This window comes from Triturus cristatus, chromosome 2_2 (assembly GCF_964204655.1).
Source record: "Triturus cristatus chromosome 2_2, aTriCri1.1, whole genome shotgun sequence".
Taxonomy (NCBI): domain Eukaryota; kingdom Metazoa; phylum Chordata; class Amphibia; order Caudata; family Salamandridae; genus Triturus; species Triturus cristatus.
Genome location: NC_140582.1, coordinates 807298390 through 807316134, shown reverse-complemented (window position 1 = coordinate 807316134; position 17745 = coordinate 807298390). Strand labels below are relative to the sequence as shown.

Genomic DNA, 17745 nt, shown 5'->3' with positions numbered 1-17745 from the left:
ACCATCTTTATCTGGGAAAATGTCAGAAAAGCCATTCAGAGTTATTTACTACTTAATTTTCAAACACAGTATAAATAGTGGAATCAGACATTTGGTATTTTGAGTGGAAAAGTAACTTTATAAAAATGTATTTTAGGTTGCCTGACCCAGAAATGGAAGAATTAACGACCCTGGCTCACAAGACAATGGCCTGCCTGTGAGCCCAGACCAGATAGGGAGGTGTTAACTGTTTACCATTTAGCACGGATTATCTCTCTGGGGGTGGACCGGAAGAGTTGGCAGAGCAAATCAGTAGCTTTTTTGATTTGTAGATGCCCTCCTAGCAAAAGCGTGTTTTTATTTTTATCTCAGAAACACACATTTAGCAAATGTTTTCTCTCAATGTTTTGATTCGATTGAAATATACAAACATCAAGAAATTCAAGATTATAATTTTTTATAAAAAACTTCATGAGGTTTCTGAGGAATAACTGTTAGTGCACTGCACAATTCACGTTTGTTTTGAATTTTTTGTACTTTTAAACAAGGGAGTCAGAGCTCAAAGACTGCAGGAATTAGTCACACAGCTATCATCATTATAATGGTACCCAATAGGATGTTTCTTATAAATATACTGACATATTGATTCAAATAATTTATGCGATTTATAGGAGCTGCGATGAATAAAGTATTTGAATGGATATGAGAGGTTAAAGATTTGTTTTTATTTTTACTTATGGCCTTGACAAAAGAGGATTACCTCGAAACACGTGTTGGCTGTTTGAACTAAATAGTTATTGGTTGATACGGACTACATTATAGCTATTTTGAATAAAGAAATATTTTTGAGCAACCATACCGGATTTCAATGAGATTTAATCTTTCAATAATTATTTCAAGAAATTTATAAGAAACCTCATCTCAGGTACCAATTATTGAAAATGCACTATTTGGGTTTGTTGCTGGAGATGATGGCGTTGAGCTCGCTATCCCCACAACCCAACAGGAAGCTAAATATCAGCTTTATAATGCTATAGGACTTGTCACAAACATTCACACAATTCGAAGATGCCAACGTTTGATCTGATGTCTACATTAAAGCATCATTTGTCTAGGATTTTCTTATTTCCAGACTGCAATGAACTAACAAAGGCATCAAAAACAGAGCGATTCTTGACCAAAACCCCACTCTTAGTTTCATTTGTGTATCCTTGTTGGCTATTCGAAGGGGTGATTGATTCTTCAGGTTCTAGTGAATGTTCAGTTTTTAAAACTGACCCCGGAAGTGACTTCCATTCCTCTGATATTGCAACTTCACCTCCTTCATTGATTGTAGTCCTTTCAGAAAGAATCAATTCTGTTGTCTTTGTCAGGACCCCATTAGGGCAAGAGAGGGAAGACTTGCTGTGCATAGACAATGAGGGAAGTTTGTCTTCTGCATAATGATATCTACCATTGGAGCATATGTCCATGCCACAGCCATTTGGGGACTTTTTCAGTTCTCTTGTACATATACAAAGCTGATTTTGAGATACCTGAGAATCAAATATTTCTTCTGGGAATCCACACATGAGGCATTCTTCAGAAACCTGTTCTTCTAGGGAATTGGTCTGTGAAGTAGTTAGAACCTGTGCTTGCTCTGATGACTCTGGAATAACTGTCACATCCTGTCTTGCAGGAACATGTGGTTCTTCATCAGCTCCATTGGACTGCCACATTGATTCAGTGAGGGTGCAGCCAGCCCAATTTGAACCAAAGTCAACAGGCCTTGGCGTCCATATTACATCTTCTGTGGTTTGAGGGGGCGCATCGGAATATATCTCTGGCAAGGTTTCTATGTGTGTATTTTGGCAGCTTCTCTGATATTGATGAAGATTTCCTCTCCCCAAAGGGGTCACTTGTGGGCCATAACACATATCTAAGTCAAACATCTGAGTGGAAAGTTCAGCATCACAAATTTGCTCCAAATTTTCTTTAACGCATTGGCTCTCTATACTCACTACGGCTTCTTTGGAAAATTCTACTGGAATGCTTAAATTATACTTGTTTGGTGGACTGTGAATAAGGTTTGGTTGCTTTTCATATGACACTGCATGAACACTGGTGGCTGCTATCAGTGTATTACACTTTGCGTCTGGGATGTCCCCTTCTGATGCATACGACTTATCAGCAGTTGACTTAGAAAGTCCAGCAGTCTTGGAGGACGTTATGCTCTCTTTAGCATCTATACTTCTTTCAGTTGTCTGCATGTATGCACTGGACTGCGGTGCGGGAGATAAGGTACTGAAGCTGTTACTTGAACCCCTGGGCAAGGTATCCACACCATCCAGGGACTGATCAATTAAACTTCTCTTGCTACCAGGTCTGCAACAACCGGTCTCATATCTGGATAATTCACTGCCTGAGAAGGAGCTGGATGGGCTGAATCTGAACGAAGACCCTTCATCTGTTCCACTGTCATAACTGATGTCAGATGAGCTGTCTCCAAAACAAAAGCCTCCACATCCGGGGTCAAGATTTTGGAAGGTTCCAGTGCGGTAGCTCTCGACATTTACTTTGTTTCCAATAATGCTGTCTTCAGAATGTGATTTTACACAAATTGTAGGAATGGGTTTATCGATAATTGATGAGTACACGAATGATGCTGCAAACTGATCCTCACAACCAGATTCTCCAAACCGTTCTTGCTCACCACATTCCAAATCTGTGCGTGGAAAAAAACATGGATATTTAAAGAAAAACACAAATACATTTTGCACTTTGCAAAGTAACTGGTACAACTCCACTTATCTCACCTTTTTCTACATTACTGGCTTCATCATAGTCCTCAGGAGCAGAGGAGGGAGGTTCACCATATTGGAATGATACTGCACCATCTAATGCCTGTTGTTCCGTTTCACTAATTATGTTGATCGCATTTATGTTCTCTCTTCTCCTCCTGTCGGTTTCGCAGTCTGAGGATGAATAGTCCCATTCTTGACTCGAATCGTCATCATGGATGTCATGAACCCTTCTAGCCTGTATAGATGCATCCTGGTGCTGGCAGCATACAGAATTCTGTCCAGGGACGCAATCAGCACAATACTCAGGCCCTTTCTGCAATTTATGCTGTCTGCCTTCATGACTATCACTATCACTATTGCCTGTGTATTTGTTGGGTTTGTGTTGCTTTGAATGCTTAGTTCCAACAGCACTGCCGTTGTGTTCAAGAAATTGGCCTGGATGTCGTTTTGGGATAGTACGATCTTCCATAATGGGCTCTAAACCATGGACCGAGAGTTGGTCCAACTGTGATACCCCATGAATACATGGTGGCCCGACAGATTCTGCATGTGCATTAAACTGTTCATTTGCATATTCAAGTGGTTCTCTGTTATTTGTGTCACATCCGTACTGTAGTTCCTGTGGATTGCCTGGTAAGTCAGCATCAACTTCCGTGTAAATTTCAAACCCACGGGGATCTTTGTGTTGAAGCATTTTGTGGTTTCCTTCTTCATATAAATGCCTAGCAGAAACATGTGTTTCTTTTAAACTCTTGGAGATGTCGTCATCAAAGTGCACCGAAACATGCCGCTGAGGACATTCTGCTGAACTCTGCAGACTTCCAGATGTGTCTTTATCATCAAGTCGCTGCCGCAGCGAATGAGATACTATAGTTTCAAAGATTTCTGCTTCGAATGATTCATCTGAAAATCCCTGATTTTGGTATATTTGTGGAGGCTCATCTCCTTTATTTCTATTTATTTTGTTGCACAGTATTTGAATCCATGGTCTCAAGAAACATCCTAGGCAGAATGCACAGATAAATGTAATGATGACGGAGAGACAGACTGCCAGAATGAAATCTCCCTCTGTTCTCACTTGTCTTTCAGTGCTTCTGACATTCCTTTGTTTCCTTACCAATTTCAACGAAATGTTTTTGTCCAGCCTTGTATAATGATATATTGTTGTGTTTTTTATATCAGACATGCACATATGTAATCCTTGCTTAGAGGTGTCAGTTGCATGAATTACTGAAATATTTATCTCATCTTGGTTAATGTGGCCATCTTGCTTATCTTCAGAAACTCGGCATTGTTGTGTCCAGCGCAGTATCACTTCGCCTCCTTAAGGAAAAGAGAAGATCAGGAGTTAAATGAAGGTTTTCTTGAGTTAAAGATAGGTTTCATTTGTGCAAATGTATAACCAAGGCCAGATTTTAGTTTTTACCGCAAATTCACTCTAGTACCTGTAGCTCTAACAGCTGCATTGATATTAAATGGATGTTAAGCATGTAAAGAATGAAGGGTCAGGTGGCCCAGTGTGAATGGTTAAACTGGGGGGTGTGTGGCTTGAGCTGCATTCATGCAGGTGTTCCTCTGCCCCTTACAATGGGAGAATGGAGACCTCTCTGGCCTTTAGACCAGACCACACTCTAGGGCAAACCTAGGATGAGCCGCAGAGATGTAAAGAGACCAATATAATGACAGGCGAAACAGAGAACCGAGGTAGAGACGGAGGTCAGTTAGAGAGAAGGTAAGGAAAGGAAGGATGAGAGAGAGATAAAGAGGTGAGTAGAGAACAGGATGTGCAGAGATAGATACGTTTTTAAAGTGAGGTGGAGAGAGCTAGAGATGAGGAGGTGGAAATGTAGAGAGAGAGAAAGAGGCGGTGTCCCATGAGGGGTAAGGGAGAACGAGAGGTGAGTTAGATGGAGGTTCAGGCAGAGAGAGGCGAGGAAGTGAAAGAATTAGAGAGGGGTTCGAAATATTTCATTTATTTTAGTCTAATGTACTATGTTGCACTGCCTCATACTTGTGTTGTTCAGTGCTTGGGTAGCGCGCTTCTCCGAAGGATCCCAGTGCTAGAGACTGAGATAAGCACAAGGTTAGTCAAGCTGTTTCCATTCAAATTCATGCTGTTTAAGAAATCACTTCCATGTACATTTGTACACGTTTCTGCAATTGCCATACATAGATGCCAGCCTCACACCAAGGAGTTAGCGGGCGCCCTCACACTGTTAGTAAAATCATTTTGGTTACAGGTATTCATTGGACTAATGTCATGCTGCTCGTGGCCTTGACCATTGTTTCATTTGTACACATATGTACTTGGTATTAATTATTAGGGAGGGCTTTGTTAAAGGAATAGTATATCGGGAAATTTCATCTGTGGGCATTCTTTAGCATACAGTTGTTTTAGGTTGGACTGTTACACTACTGTTAGTTAGGACAGGTGCATTGATGCAATATTTATTTGTAGATCGTTCATATTCTAAGTGTTTGCCCGGACATTATGTACATATGGCATGCAGGTCACAGACAGGGTGTAGATGTGTTTTAATGATGAAGCACACATTGCTTGGTCAGCTGAAAGCAAGGCACTGTACATGCGGGAATTTGATGCTTGTGTTTCCTATGACACTGATGGGAAGAAGGCTTTGGAGTGGCTGCTGTATTCAGGTGGGGCACAGCCAGTTTTCCACCATTTTTCTTTTTGATTTCAAAAGTTAGTTCTTCCCCATTTTTCTTTTTGATTTCAAAAGTTAGTCCTTCACCATCTTTCTGAATTCTACGTGATTATCCTTAACTTGTATCCTTACCAAGAGTGAGTTCCACAACTTAGCAGCTTGGACTGAGAAGGGCGTGCAGCCAGCTGTTTTCTTCTTGAAAGGTGGTGTCATTACTTGGGAAACCAATCTGGAGAGTAGAGTTGTTTTTGGAAGCTATCTGTTGAGTTGGTCCTTTCAGTGTATTATCTTCTGTGTGTTGCACGCTATTTTTAATGTAGATCTTCTGGGAACAAAGGATCCACTAAAGAGCTTCCAGACAGGACAGATATGGTCTTACACGCACAACTTGTCTTGGTGCTGTGTTTTGAATGCTTTCGGGGCGTCTCAAGGTTGAGACTGGTAATCCATGCTGCAAACCATTGGCTTAATGCAGCTGCAACATGAGAAGAGAACTAGTTGCCTGGATATTCTATGGGAATCCCTGATGCGGGAAGATGCCCCGTAGAGCCTACGTAGTATGATATGTTGGGTTTGTTACATGAGGGTTCACAGACAGGGCTGAAACTATGATTATTCAGAGGTTTCCTACTTCTTGTTAGGTTGTTGGTGGTATTCCTAATTCTTCACTCTACTTTGTCAAAAGATTGTAGTCTTTCACATCTCCGCAAGTTAGAATCTCAGTTTTTGATGTTTTGAGTTTAAGGTGTTTTTTGTCATTCAATGGTCAACAGCTCTGAAGCTAGCAATTGATTTTGAAACTTCACGATCATAAGGGTTTTTCAGGACTCAGGATAACCTGTGAATCACATAAGGAGGGCCAAGACAGGGATCTGGCTTTGCTTTAAGAGCCTTAGTACGAGTTCTGCCATATACAAGTTTTTTATAACGACCCTCCAACAAAGTCTTTTGAAAATCACACAAGCTGCATGCTTTATATATTACCTTTCCGTAAAATATGCAGTCACTCTTTAAAGAGGGGACAAGTTTTTTTTAGAATATCTATGTATTTTATTAGAAGTACAACACAACATAATTTGTATTGCCACACTTTTTTTAATGCTGAGATTTTCCAGTGCTCTCAAGTTCCCCAAGTAAATAAATGAGTAACTCATCCAGCCCAGGTTTATTGCTTTACATTCTGGGATTTATAGTCCTGAATTCATACAGAAATTGTCAGGTCTGCAAGTCCCAGAATGCAAAGCAAAACCTTGCCAGGGTGAACTACTCACTCATGGACCTTGGAACTTGAGAGCACTGACTTTGATCCCATAGTTAGAAAGCTTAAATCGAACCTTTAGGATGCATAATGCAAAACATGGTTTGGTTAAAAGCTAGGACTGGCGGAAGGTGTTCTGTATGACACCACCCGCTTGACTGATATATTGGGCACCAGCATTTACTGTATAACCAGCAAAGATTGAAGAATTTCAAAAGATAAACCAAGCACATGCATAACTTTTATATTGTGTTGATAAGTTAGAAACATTTAACTTTACAGGGCAGTGTTTTCAATGACCAACTCTAGTATAACTATTGAACTTCAAAGAATGCGCATCTTACAAAGGGTTGTTTTTAAATTCACTTCAGGGCATACATTGCAAAGGTAGCATTATGTTCAAATAGGTGGTAAAGACTTTATTTTCAGGGCTGGCTCAGGGATCTTAAAAGGATCTGTTTACTGATAAGTTTGTCACTTAATCAAGATTCAAGTGGGTTCAAAATGCCACATTTGACAAATTGAAAGCAGCAGGGAGTCAAACAGGGCCCTGCAATTTGATATTTTAAGTGACAATGAGTCCTTTAACTACCAGCCTTAGGCGGCTATGGGGCAAGAAACAGGAGATGAATGCAACGTGGGTACGTCTACAAATTCCTACACAAAACGCATCTTGCTGAGACCCCCACCTCGCCCCAGGGAGCGAAGCATGAAGCATATGTCTACCGTTATTTACTCTTTACCAGCTGGGCTTCTTTGTTCGAATGGGGTATATTATATGGTGTGGTTGTGCGACCGCACCATGTAATACACTTACCAACCCCTTTCGGTCCAGTAGGTTTCACCTGTAAAACCCTCAGCTCAACCATGGGTAGCTGTGGCACTGAGCAGCAAGGCTTATACAGAGGAACAAGTGTTAAGCATTTAAACAGCACCAAAACAATTAAAGAACTCGACATTCGAGAAATCTGACACAAATTTCTAAAAATAGACTGTATTTTTACATGTTTTTAGACACTAGAACAAGAACAAGGTCCACCAGGGGGACCTGGAGATATAGATTTTACAAGCAATAATAAATCAGAGCAATTTCACTCAACCATGAACAAGCCTTGGCAAAGTCAACGAATAGGACACCTAGAGACTTTGGGCCCGATTCACAAAAGTAATCTGAGACAAAATCCTAACTTTACGACTTTTGGTATTCAGAAAAGGCATTTAGGAGTAGTAAAGTTAGGATTCCTAACTTTACTACTCCTAAACTGAGACAAAACCCTAACTTTACGATTTTCGGTATTCACAAAAGTCATTTAGGAGTAGTAAAGTTAGGATTCCTGAAGGGCCATGGTGGGTGAAAAATGACGGACTGGAACGTGGCCTAAGCAATTGTTAGTGCCAAAGGCCTTTGCAATAATTTTATCCTTCAACTTTGTGTTTTCCTTAAGGAAGCCATTTCTAATCAGAAGGTGTATTATGTTTGTAATCCTTAACTTTGGCAAACAAGTTAAGGGTACTAAGGTAAGAGCAAGCATCAATGGTCAGAGAAATGTATATTTAAAGAAGGAAGACAGTGTAGACTTCCTTAGTGAGGTTTTTCAAATGTTAGACAAAAGGGGGAGTCCACAAACAGCCACAGGATGTGGAATCAAAGAGAGGGGAGTCGGATACCCACAAGCAGGTGTAGTGCATTGCGGATAAGGTCTAAAAGCAGAGCTTGCAAAAGGAGAAATGCATTTTTCATCAGTTCTTTGTTAACCAGAAAGCCCGAGGTCTTGTTGAGGATGACTATGGGCTACACAACACTGGAAGGAAGAAACAACAAGAGGCTGATGAGTCCACAGGCTAATAAGGAGGGAATCTTCTGCGATATTTACTGTGTCATCAAGACAGACACGTACAAAACATGCACTATACACATGCTACTTGTTGCAGCTCACCACATTCGTGGGTGGGGTAGTGAAGAACCCCACCTAGGTGGGGCTGAGTGCTTTTAACATGGATGGAATCAGTATACTCCTCTCTTAAGGGAAGAGAAAAATAGTCAGTGCTACTCATTTAATTCTCGCCTGCCCCTTCAGACTTCTATTGTCTGGTAAGAAGCCATGATTTAACATGGATAGAGGGTACTCATGGGGTGCTAGAACAGAGGGCTAGCACATCTTTCTTCGCCATGCAGACTTTAGTCTCCAAGGGAACTCTTGTAATATTACACATATTCATATGACCCCCCCCCCCCCACAAGACTTCATTTAGTGGCCACTAGCAATGCAATTTGTCATAGGTCATAACGTTGCCATTCCCCCCCATATGCCAGCCATGCTATATTGCACCTTTGTTTTCACCATAGGTCACCTATGCCACGTGACTGTTACCTCCACATGCCAGAATGTGTCTGTGTCCTGATATACCTGCCAAGCATATTATGCTCCTTTTGTACCTGCCATGCTTGGTATGCCCCTATTACCACATGTGATACCTTGGGATGATGTGCTCTGACACTTAATATTCTAGCTATTCCTGATGTGTTGTTTTCCCTTATGTCAGCCGTGCAATGCCATCCTATGCATTTCAACCATATGCCAGCCATGCTATATGCCCATTGCTCCGTTATGCCAGTCATACCATTATCTGCATCTGTCCCTCCGTATGTCAACCATTTTGTAATGTGGTTGTTTTCTTTTTTGCCTTTTAGGCTAGAATGCGCTTCTGTCTATCACATGCCAGCATTCATATACGATGCGCACCTCTTCCCCTGTATGGCAACCATGCCTTTTTCTCTATATTAGCAGTGACATAAAGTTAGCCCAGTAACCCCTTGCAAGCTTGGATCTCTGTAATCACCAACAATAAGGTGCAGACAAGGGGATCATTCCATACACCATTTCAAATCCTAATTGTGATTAAGGAATTGAGCATACATCAAAAATCCACCAGATGAGCAATTTACAGAAGGAAAAAAAAGAGAGAGAGTTCTTCGGAGAAGGCAGGCATAAAAATTGAAATTCCTCAAAACAATTGAAGTCCAAAAGCTCAATTAATTTAAATTGGGGGCTGTACATTCTAGCAAACAGTACCAATGAAACCCCCGGTGTATTCAACAAAACAAAGTGAATGGTAGGAGTCACAGAAGTGCTGATCCACTCCTGCAAAAGAAATCCCTCATATGATAAGTTCATTGGCCAGGATTGCACAATCAATGAGGAGCACCATCTTGTTACTGGGGGAGCAAGAAGGGGAAATGCGTTGACGTTTCAGTCTCTGATATACTTAATAGAGTTTCATTATTAAACTCCACTGATTGTGATTGGGATGCAAATGCACAATGATTTAACACGCGACCAACAATGGGTAACTACTATGAATGTTTAAATGGCAATTAATACTGAGTTCAGGAGTGGATCAAAGAAAGGAATCTGCAGCAGTGCTCTAGGATTCTGGCAATATGGTAGTATATTAAATTGTTCATCTGGTGGGATTTTTAAGTATGCTCAATCCCTGTTATCTCAAGTAGGATTCTGAAATGGTGTAATGCATGTTCTCCTTGTCCGCACCTTATTATTGTCGTTTATGCCTCTATGTGGCATCTGCACTGGCTAGCCGTACCAAGAAATGTCACTCCCCTATCTGCTAGTCATGCCGGTGGTTTTTAAACACATTTTTTTATTTTACAATGCCAAAGATACGTCGCGATGATGCAACATCTGGTAATTTTCGCACAAGTTACACCTTTTGGCATCATTTACATCTCAATTTGACCTCTAGCCCTATGCCATCAGACTGTATTCACAGTTTCTCCTACAACCAACCAATCAGCTAGTCATGCCATGATGTTTTCATTTCCATATATGCCTGTTATGTCATGATGTGTGCCAGTCCCCCATATCCCCTTCTATGCCCGCCCTACATGAAACACACATGTTGCACTCACCCCACTATGTCCTTTTGAGCTCTACTCTGAGACTTGAGTCCTGATCCTGATGACAGGAAGGAACTGTGGCCTAGCCATGTGTCACAACCCAACAGACCCTTTCTGAATCTAAGAGGGAGAGAGGCAGGGACTTTGGGGAGGCCTTCATTGAGTGCCTTTTTTCTGAGACAAACCACTGTCCTTGCCTTCCCACTCTCTTTTGAATGGGCCCTGAGCATGTGAAGGAAAATTGCAGCTGGGTTTACCCTTTTTTCACACATGCACAGTATTCATGTGAGGGGCAATAACAAACTGGATTTAGGCCATCAGCATTGACACTGTCTATAGACTACCATGCCACCTGCCAGTGCCCTTCATAACTTTTGTTTCACAGAGTATGACCAACAGTAAGAGGGACTCTAGTATTGTTTGTATTGGCTCTTGCAGGGTTGGATTTCCCATGAGAGACAGAGAACAATTGTACAGGAGTGAGCATTTCTAGATATTACTTTTCAGCTGCATCTTCTCCTGCACATGTATGCACATGCCTGCAGATGTACGCTTGGCACAGTGCTTAATGTATAAGATAATAAGTGCTGGTGCCCAAAGGAGCAGGAAGGATCTTTTCTTCTCACTGGGCCTGGGCCAAGTCACTTCCAGCAGGTCAACCTGTGGCCTGACACGAGCAGCACCTGAACAGCAAATGCGACCAAAGGCATGTCAAATACTGCACACGTTATACAAAGAAGTTGGCTAACTGTCCATTCATTACACCCTGTGTTATGTTCTTCTGGAGAGAAGCTACCCCAGCAAGAGCAACTGATCAGCCAGAAGGTCGTCTGGAAAACAAGATACATCTGCATCTGAGATTGACATCTCCCCTGTGGCTTCCCTAAACCTATGGCACAGCTGAAGGGAACATGCACTTTGCCCCAGGACTAAATATAGCTGACCATTTTGTTCACATTCCACTTCAAGGGGCTCTATGCACATGTATACCGGAAGGGAAGGATGACATGGCCAGTTTTGAGCTGTCTTCTTTTGAGCGGTGAAATCCAAGTACCGCACCACTTGCATTCTAGATGTGAACCTTTCCCAGTTGAGCGGCTGCCGGCGTGTAAGGCTACATGACATGCTCCTCCGTGCCTGCATTTGAATCACCTGGACTGTGACTGCCACTTCTTTCCCCTGACAGACTGCGATCAAAGACGGCAACTACCGACTGACTGAGCAGATCTGATGAACACGTAGGGCCATATCACAAAAACTGAGTGTTCAGCAGCAGTTACAACCTCAAGGAATAATGTTTAGATCCATCTCTGGATTTTAGATAACTCTATCCCGCCCACTGCCATTAACTCTGGTATCAGTAACTTTGGGGTGTGGACTTCGCAGGGAGTATCGTCTGGGCCATTCTTACAAAGGGCATACATTTACCAAAGCTATTTTAGTGTTTGTGCTGAAGTGACAGTGTTTTTTGTTGCTAGGTTACATTACTCATCAAAGAAAGTGATTATCTAAATGTAAACAGGGAAGTAATTGGGTGTTCACCTTTTGCTGGTGACTTCTCTGTCACGCTTTTCTATTGCCCCTTCGCTCAACATAATAATCCTCAGATAACGGAGTCAAAATTGGCCAACGTAAGGTCATAAAAAGTGAATGATATAGATCATGACATTCCTTCACTTGAGTCATGAAATGCCGGTCATAAAAAGTGAACTCTAGCACCAATGACATGTTGCCACAGTCAAAAATCAACAATAGATTTGCTCAACTCAGCACAGTTTATCAGCTTTAAATATATTTTAGAATGTCATTATTTTTGCCCCCAAACATCAACTTGTCGTTTTCTGAAAATACAAATACTTCGTCCCCCAAATACCGGGTAATAAACTCACTTTTCACAAATTTAAACATTTCAGGGGCATATTATCAAGAAACGGCGTTAACATTATCGCAGAAAACTGCCGCTAAAGCGGCGATAATGGTCTTGATAATATGCCTTTGAGAATTCCCATAGAAGCACTTGTTCTGGTGTCAACATGGGCTTCTATGGGAATTCTCTGCGGCATATTATCAAGCCCATTATCGCCGCTTTAGCAGCAGTTTTCTGCTGCTAAAGCGGCGATAATGTAAACGCAGTGCTTGATAATATGCCCATCATTTGTGAAAATGTACCATTTTTTAATTCAAATACCATCATTTTTCATTTACCCCTAACAAACACCTTAAGCCCTCATGCATTAGTCTGTTATTTTCAGAACAATGCAGTAGTACTCATTTTGCCCTTAAATAGCAAATGTTCATCTGTGATAAATCTACTTATCTTCCCTTAGATAGCACTACTTCTTTAGTTCCCAAATACCAGATTTTCATTTTTACCAGATTAACACATTTTCCCCAAACACCAGCTTGTCCACTTCTGAAAATACACATATTTGCTCTCCTGGTAAGCTTTTCACTTATAGAAGAAAATACACTAATTGTATTCCCAAATATGAGCTTGTTACTTTTATCAGGTGATCTTATTTATAGTTTCCCTCATGTACAGCTAGAAATTCACATTCCTATATCAGTGTCGGCCGGCATAGCTCACGGGTGACAGGGCAGGGGCAGGCGTGGGGGGTCTTGTGGGGGAGGGTCGCGATTGCGGGAAGGTGAAACATTCACTTACCTTGCCGCCAGGTCCCTGCATCTCTGCTCCTGGTCTCCTCGAGGAACAGGAAGCACAGCCAGGCCCCACTTACCAATCACAACATGCAATGCAGCATTGTGATTGGTAGGCACCCAGACTCCCCTGACCAATCACAACGCTGCAATGCAACGTTGTGATTGGTTTTGAGCCTCCTGGTTCGACGCTCTACCAGGAATGGGGGCCTGGGCATGTTCTCCACGCAGGCTGTATTGTAGCTAGCATGGAGAACGGGGAAAGTGCGCATGACTGACCAAACAGTCATTGCGCACTTAGGAGTGGGCAAACCATTTCTCCACTGCCATGCTCCGTGAGCAGAGCAGCCCCGCCCACCCACTCACCCACAAGGCAGCACAAACATAAAATGATAATAACTGAAAGTTATTATCATTTTATGTTTCTACTTCTCACACTGCTTGAAAGCAGTGAGGCAACGCTACTCTGCCATAGCGGAGGAGCTGCCACTGTCCTATATGCAGTATCAGACGTATCATCACTGTACTCTAGGAATGGCTACATATGCCAAGGTTCAGCCTCAAGTGCTTTGTACTCTATCATGCCGATGTACTCCAATAATATGACAGGATAGGTCCTCACTTGTCAGGCATGGCCATAGATGTTCAGCAAGTCTAGAGATGGCCATCATATGCGTAGGAGGACCATCACATGTCCAGGAGGACCATCAAGTCAGATATGGACATCAGGTTCCACTGAATGCATCACAAGCGCATGTATGATTGTGATATTCACTTAGCATGACCCTAGCCATAGGCGAAGTGTTGTTGTTCAGGGATGTATTAGTCATATACCATGGAACATCCTCCATGGATAGTCACCTGTCTAACCTCATTCAGGGGTGGGGGATGTCGAGGCAGACTGAGGCTACTGGGCCCCAACCAGGTTGTTTGCCATTGGAGTCCTAGCATCTGTCCTGCTATGGCTCGACAACGTAGGCCAAGAACAGCCCTTTCCACACTTGACTCTCAGAGTAGTGAGGGCAAGCAGTCACAAGCTTCTCAGGGAGGTAGTGTGGGAGCTAATGTTGGAAAAAAAATATGTCCGCTGAGTTATCCATGCATTGTTTGTCTTAAGTTAGCATTCGCTGCACCATTTTATTTCCAGCCGCCATTTTGAGTCATGATCGAATTAACTTCTGTCTCTCCCATGTTCTGCCCCAGCTGAAAGCAGCTGCAATCGTTTTGATTTCTCCAAGGTTGAGCTTTGCTGTACTAATGAATACACTGTCTTTGTCTGTACATACCTTTCCCACTAGATAGGTCTGCTCCCACCCTTAGAGCGACGGGTTCCGGCAGGGGGGACCTTGATGCTGAGATAGCATGTACCCAGTTTCAGGATCGAAACCCATCCTTCTGTATCTCCGTTGTTCACCAGCTACCAACTGGAAATTTCCAGTCAGGGCGGGTTTTTTTTGGTTTTGAACTATACTTATTGTATCACCATCCCTGCTGAAGTCAGTCCCTCTGCAGCAATCCACGGAGGCTAGTCAAACCGGACTCCACTCACGTGTATCCTGAATAAAGTTTGTATTCTCTACTGTCTGACTGACTCTTCATTTGAATGAAAGGCTGAGAGGTGGTCGCGAGTGATGTGAGTGACCCTAATCGGGTCACTTCCTTCAGTTGGTGCCCGAACAGGGACCCCATCAGGTGACCCATAATCATCGCGGACGGGTGAGGAGGTCAGGGACACGTTGGGTCGGAAGGGCAGACCAGGGATTCCTGCATGAGAGAATCCTGAACTCGCAGCTGCCCCTTCTCTATAACTGGTCGGTGCCTTGCTCAGCGATCCTCCCGACTGGAGTCCTGAACGGCAAAACCCTTAGATCTGACCGTTTGGTCTGAAGAGTCGGCAGTGGAGAATACATTTGTTCAACCTGTGTGCACCAGGTGAGTTTGTTTTGGTTCTTTGTGAATATGGTACCATTTTGGTTTGGATTTGGTGCAGTTTGAGGATTACGTTTGGATTTGGTGCGGTTTGAGGACTGCCTTTGGATTTTGTCCGCTTTGAGGACCACCTTTGGATTTGGTGCGGTTTGAGGACTGCCTTTGGATTTGGTGAGGTTTGAGGACTGCCTTTGGATTTGGTGCGGTTTGCAACCGCCTTTGGATTCGGTGCGGTTTTGAGGACTGGATTTGGCATAAAGTGTCTGTGAACAATTTACTGGGCATTTGGTATATTTGTGAAAATGCCCGGGTATAGTACATTTTGGGTTTCCTGTTGTCGTCGTTGTTCTACTGATGCTCAACTGGAAGAAAGTCAGCCAGCGCCTCCGGAAGGCACTCCAAATTTTGAAGTGTATGTAAAACATGGCAATGGCCCTATTATGTTTAGTACTTTATGGCACAAATATACGCGGGACAATGCCGAGTTACAGTGGCATTAGACGGGCACTCTGATGAACCAAAAATTTATTTTTTACAGGAGAAGTTGTTTGCGATGTTTGATTCCCTCAGAACATTGCAAAAAGAGTCTAAACAGATGTGAATGAAAGCAGAGAAAGAGGCCCGGAAGGGTAGGACGCAAACATTGACTCAGAAAGCTGTAGCGCATGATAGAGAGATACACGAGATAGGAATTGAACATGTAGATAGGAGGTTTTGACTGAATACTGATAAATCATAGGTCCCCCAAGAAGAAAATTACACTTTTGTAGAGGAAATGCTAGATGCTCCACCCCCACCTCCGTATGCCTCGCAGAGTATATATCCAGTCCTTCCCCAATAGGCCCAACTACCCGGTTCTTCTGTCTCTGCTGTTTTTGCTTCTGATACTGTTGATCAGACTGCCTTGGCCACGGCACCTCCTGTTATTTCTCTGCCTTGGCCGTCTGTGGCAACAGTGACTGTTAGTACGCCTGTAAAGCCTATTGCTTCGGCGTCTCCCTCTCCAGCTCTTACACCCACGACACAACCGACAATGACGTTAGTGACCCTTCCCTCTGTTGTTACCCCCACTGTGTTCCTCCATTCCCCACCATTACTGAGTAGTGAGACACCGATGTGCGGCCCGGACAATAGAGAATGGACAAAATTTAAAGAGCGCATGGGGCGGACATTGGTCCGATCTGATGTGGGAGATGCAGAGAAAAGGTGGTGGCTAATCAGACTGCGCAGTGGGCTCGTAACCCCATTCACAGTGTGGAAGATGTGTGGTGTGTGATGAAGGATTATGAGCCTTTCGTACAGCAACATGCTCTTAAGCACATGTCGGCTACTCTGATCGGTCTTTGGGAGCAGCATTTTAAGGGTGCAGCACCACAGATCATATACGATATAAGGGAACATGTGTATGTTACTGATATGGAGCCTGCTCATGTCTTTGGTAATGTTGCAACATTGATTGCTTATTGAGGAAGGCTACTGGAGAAGAGCCCCACCCCGGTGTCTCAGTACCCGATGGGAGAAGTGCATCCCATATATCATTTTGAAATACCAGAGCTAGGGGATCAGCATGATGCTGTTTCTAGACATGGGGTAGCGGCCCGTTTCCAAGAACAGTGGGTTTATACCCCGTGGAAAAGGAGTGAAGTCTTGTCCCTTAAGACTCAGTTACCTGACCCTAGGAAAAATCCTACTGCATATTATAAAGAATTGACTGACATCAACGGTGATGATGCTTGCGGATATTAAAATGTTCTTTGGTTTGTTCGTGCCCATTGATATTTGGAGGCAGGTACATACACAGGATAATGTTGCTGAATTGGGTGGTACATGGAACAAATTAAGATACGAGATCAGGAAAGGAAGCCTGGTGAGAAGCCTAAGGCAGAGATACTTGCTCTGCCTGGCAGTATTATCACATATATGCATTCCCTTATCCCACCCCGAAAAATTGATTGGGACAAGGTATCGGCCTGTCATCATAAGAAAGATGATAGTGTGTCTGATTTTTTCACCCGGTTTGAACGTGTGGTTTTGGATTATAGTGGACAGTACTTGTCGGTTGAAGGTGGTATGCATTTGTTTGTTAGTAGATTTGTTTCAAATTTACTCCATGAGATTACGACTCGTTAACTAACAGGCTTCCGAGAGCACCTGGTCCACCTCTTCTCCTTCTGTTATCTTGAACATGAAAATGAAATGAAATGAAAATGTTTTATTGTATAGCGCATGGCTACCCGGAAGCATCCCAGCGCTGCGGAGGTGGATAGAGGAACAGATGGGATTATGGGAATAGCCATGCCTTCAGATGTTTGTGAAATAATGAGTAGTTAGCTTCCTTGCCCATAAAGAGAGGAAGGGAGTTCCAAAGCTTAGAGGCGTTGTAAGAGAGAAGGTGGCTCCCTGTCCAGGCCTTCTTAATTCTGGGGACCTCAGCCAGATGGAGTTCATCTGAATGGAGGCTTCTGATGGCTTTGTATGTTTTGATAAGGTTTTTGATGATAGGGGGACCCTTGTCCTGAAGGCTTTCATGCGCGATACAGGGGGCCTTGAAATGTA

General features: G+C 42.9%; 1 protein-coding gene across 1 annotated transcript in view; it reads right to left on the bottom strand.

Annotated features, from left to right (window-relative positions):
• Positions 1-419: 419 nt before the first annotated feature.
• Positions 420-17745, bottom strand: part of LRRC66 (leucine rich repeat containing 66) — a 64117-nt gene continuing 46791 nt past the window's right edge. Inside the window, 2 exon segments of the mRNA XM_085642110.1 lie at positions 420-2711; positions 2713-4085. Coding sequence (XP_085498236.1) covers positions 1083-2711; positions 2713-4085 — 3002 coding nt within the window. The 3' untranslated portion in view covers positions 420-1082.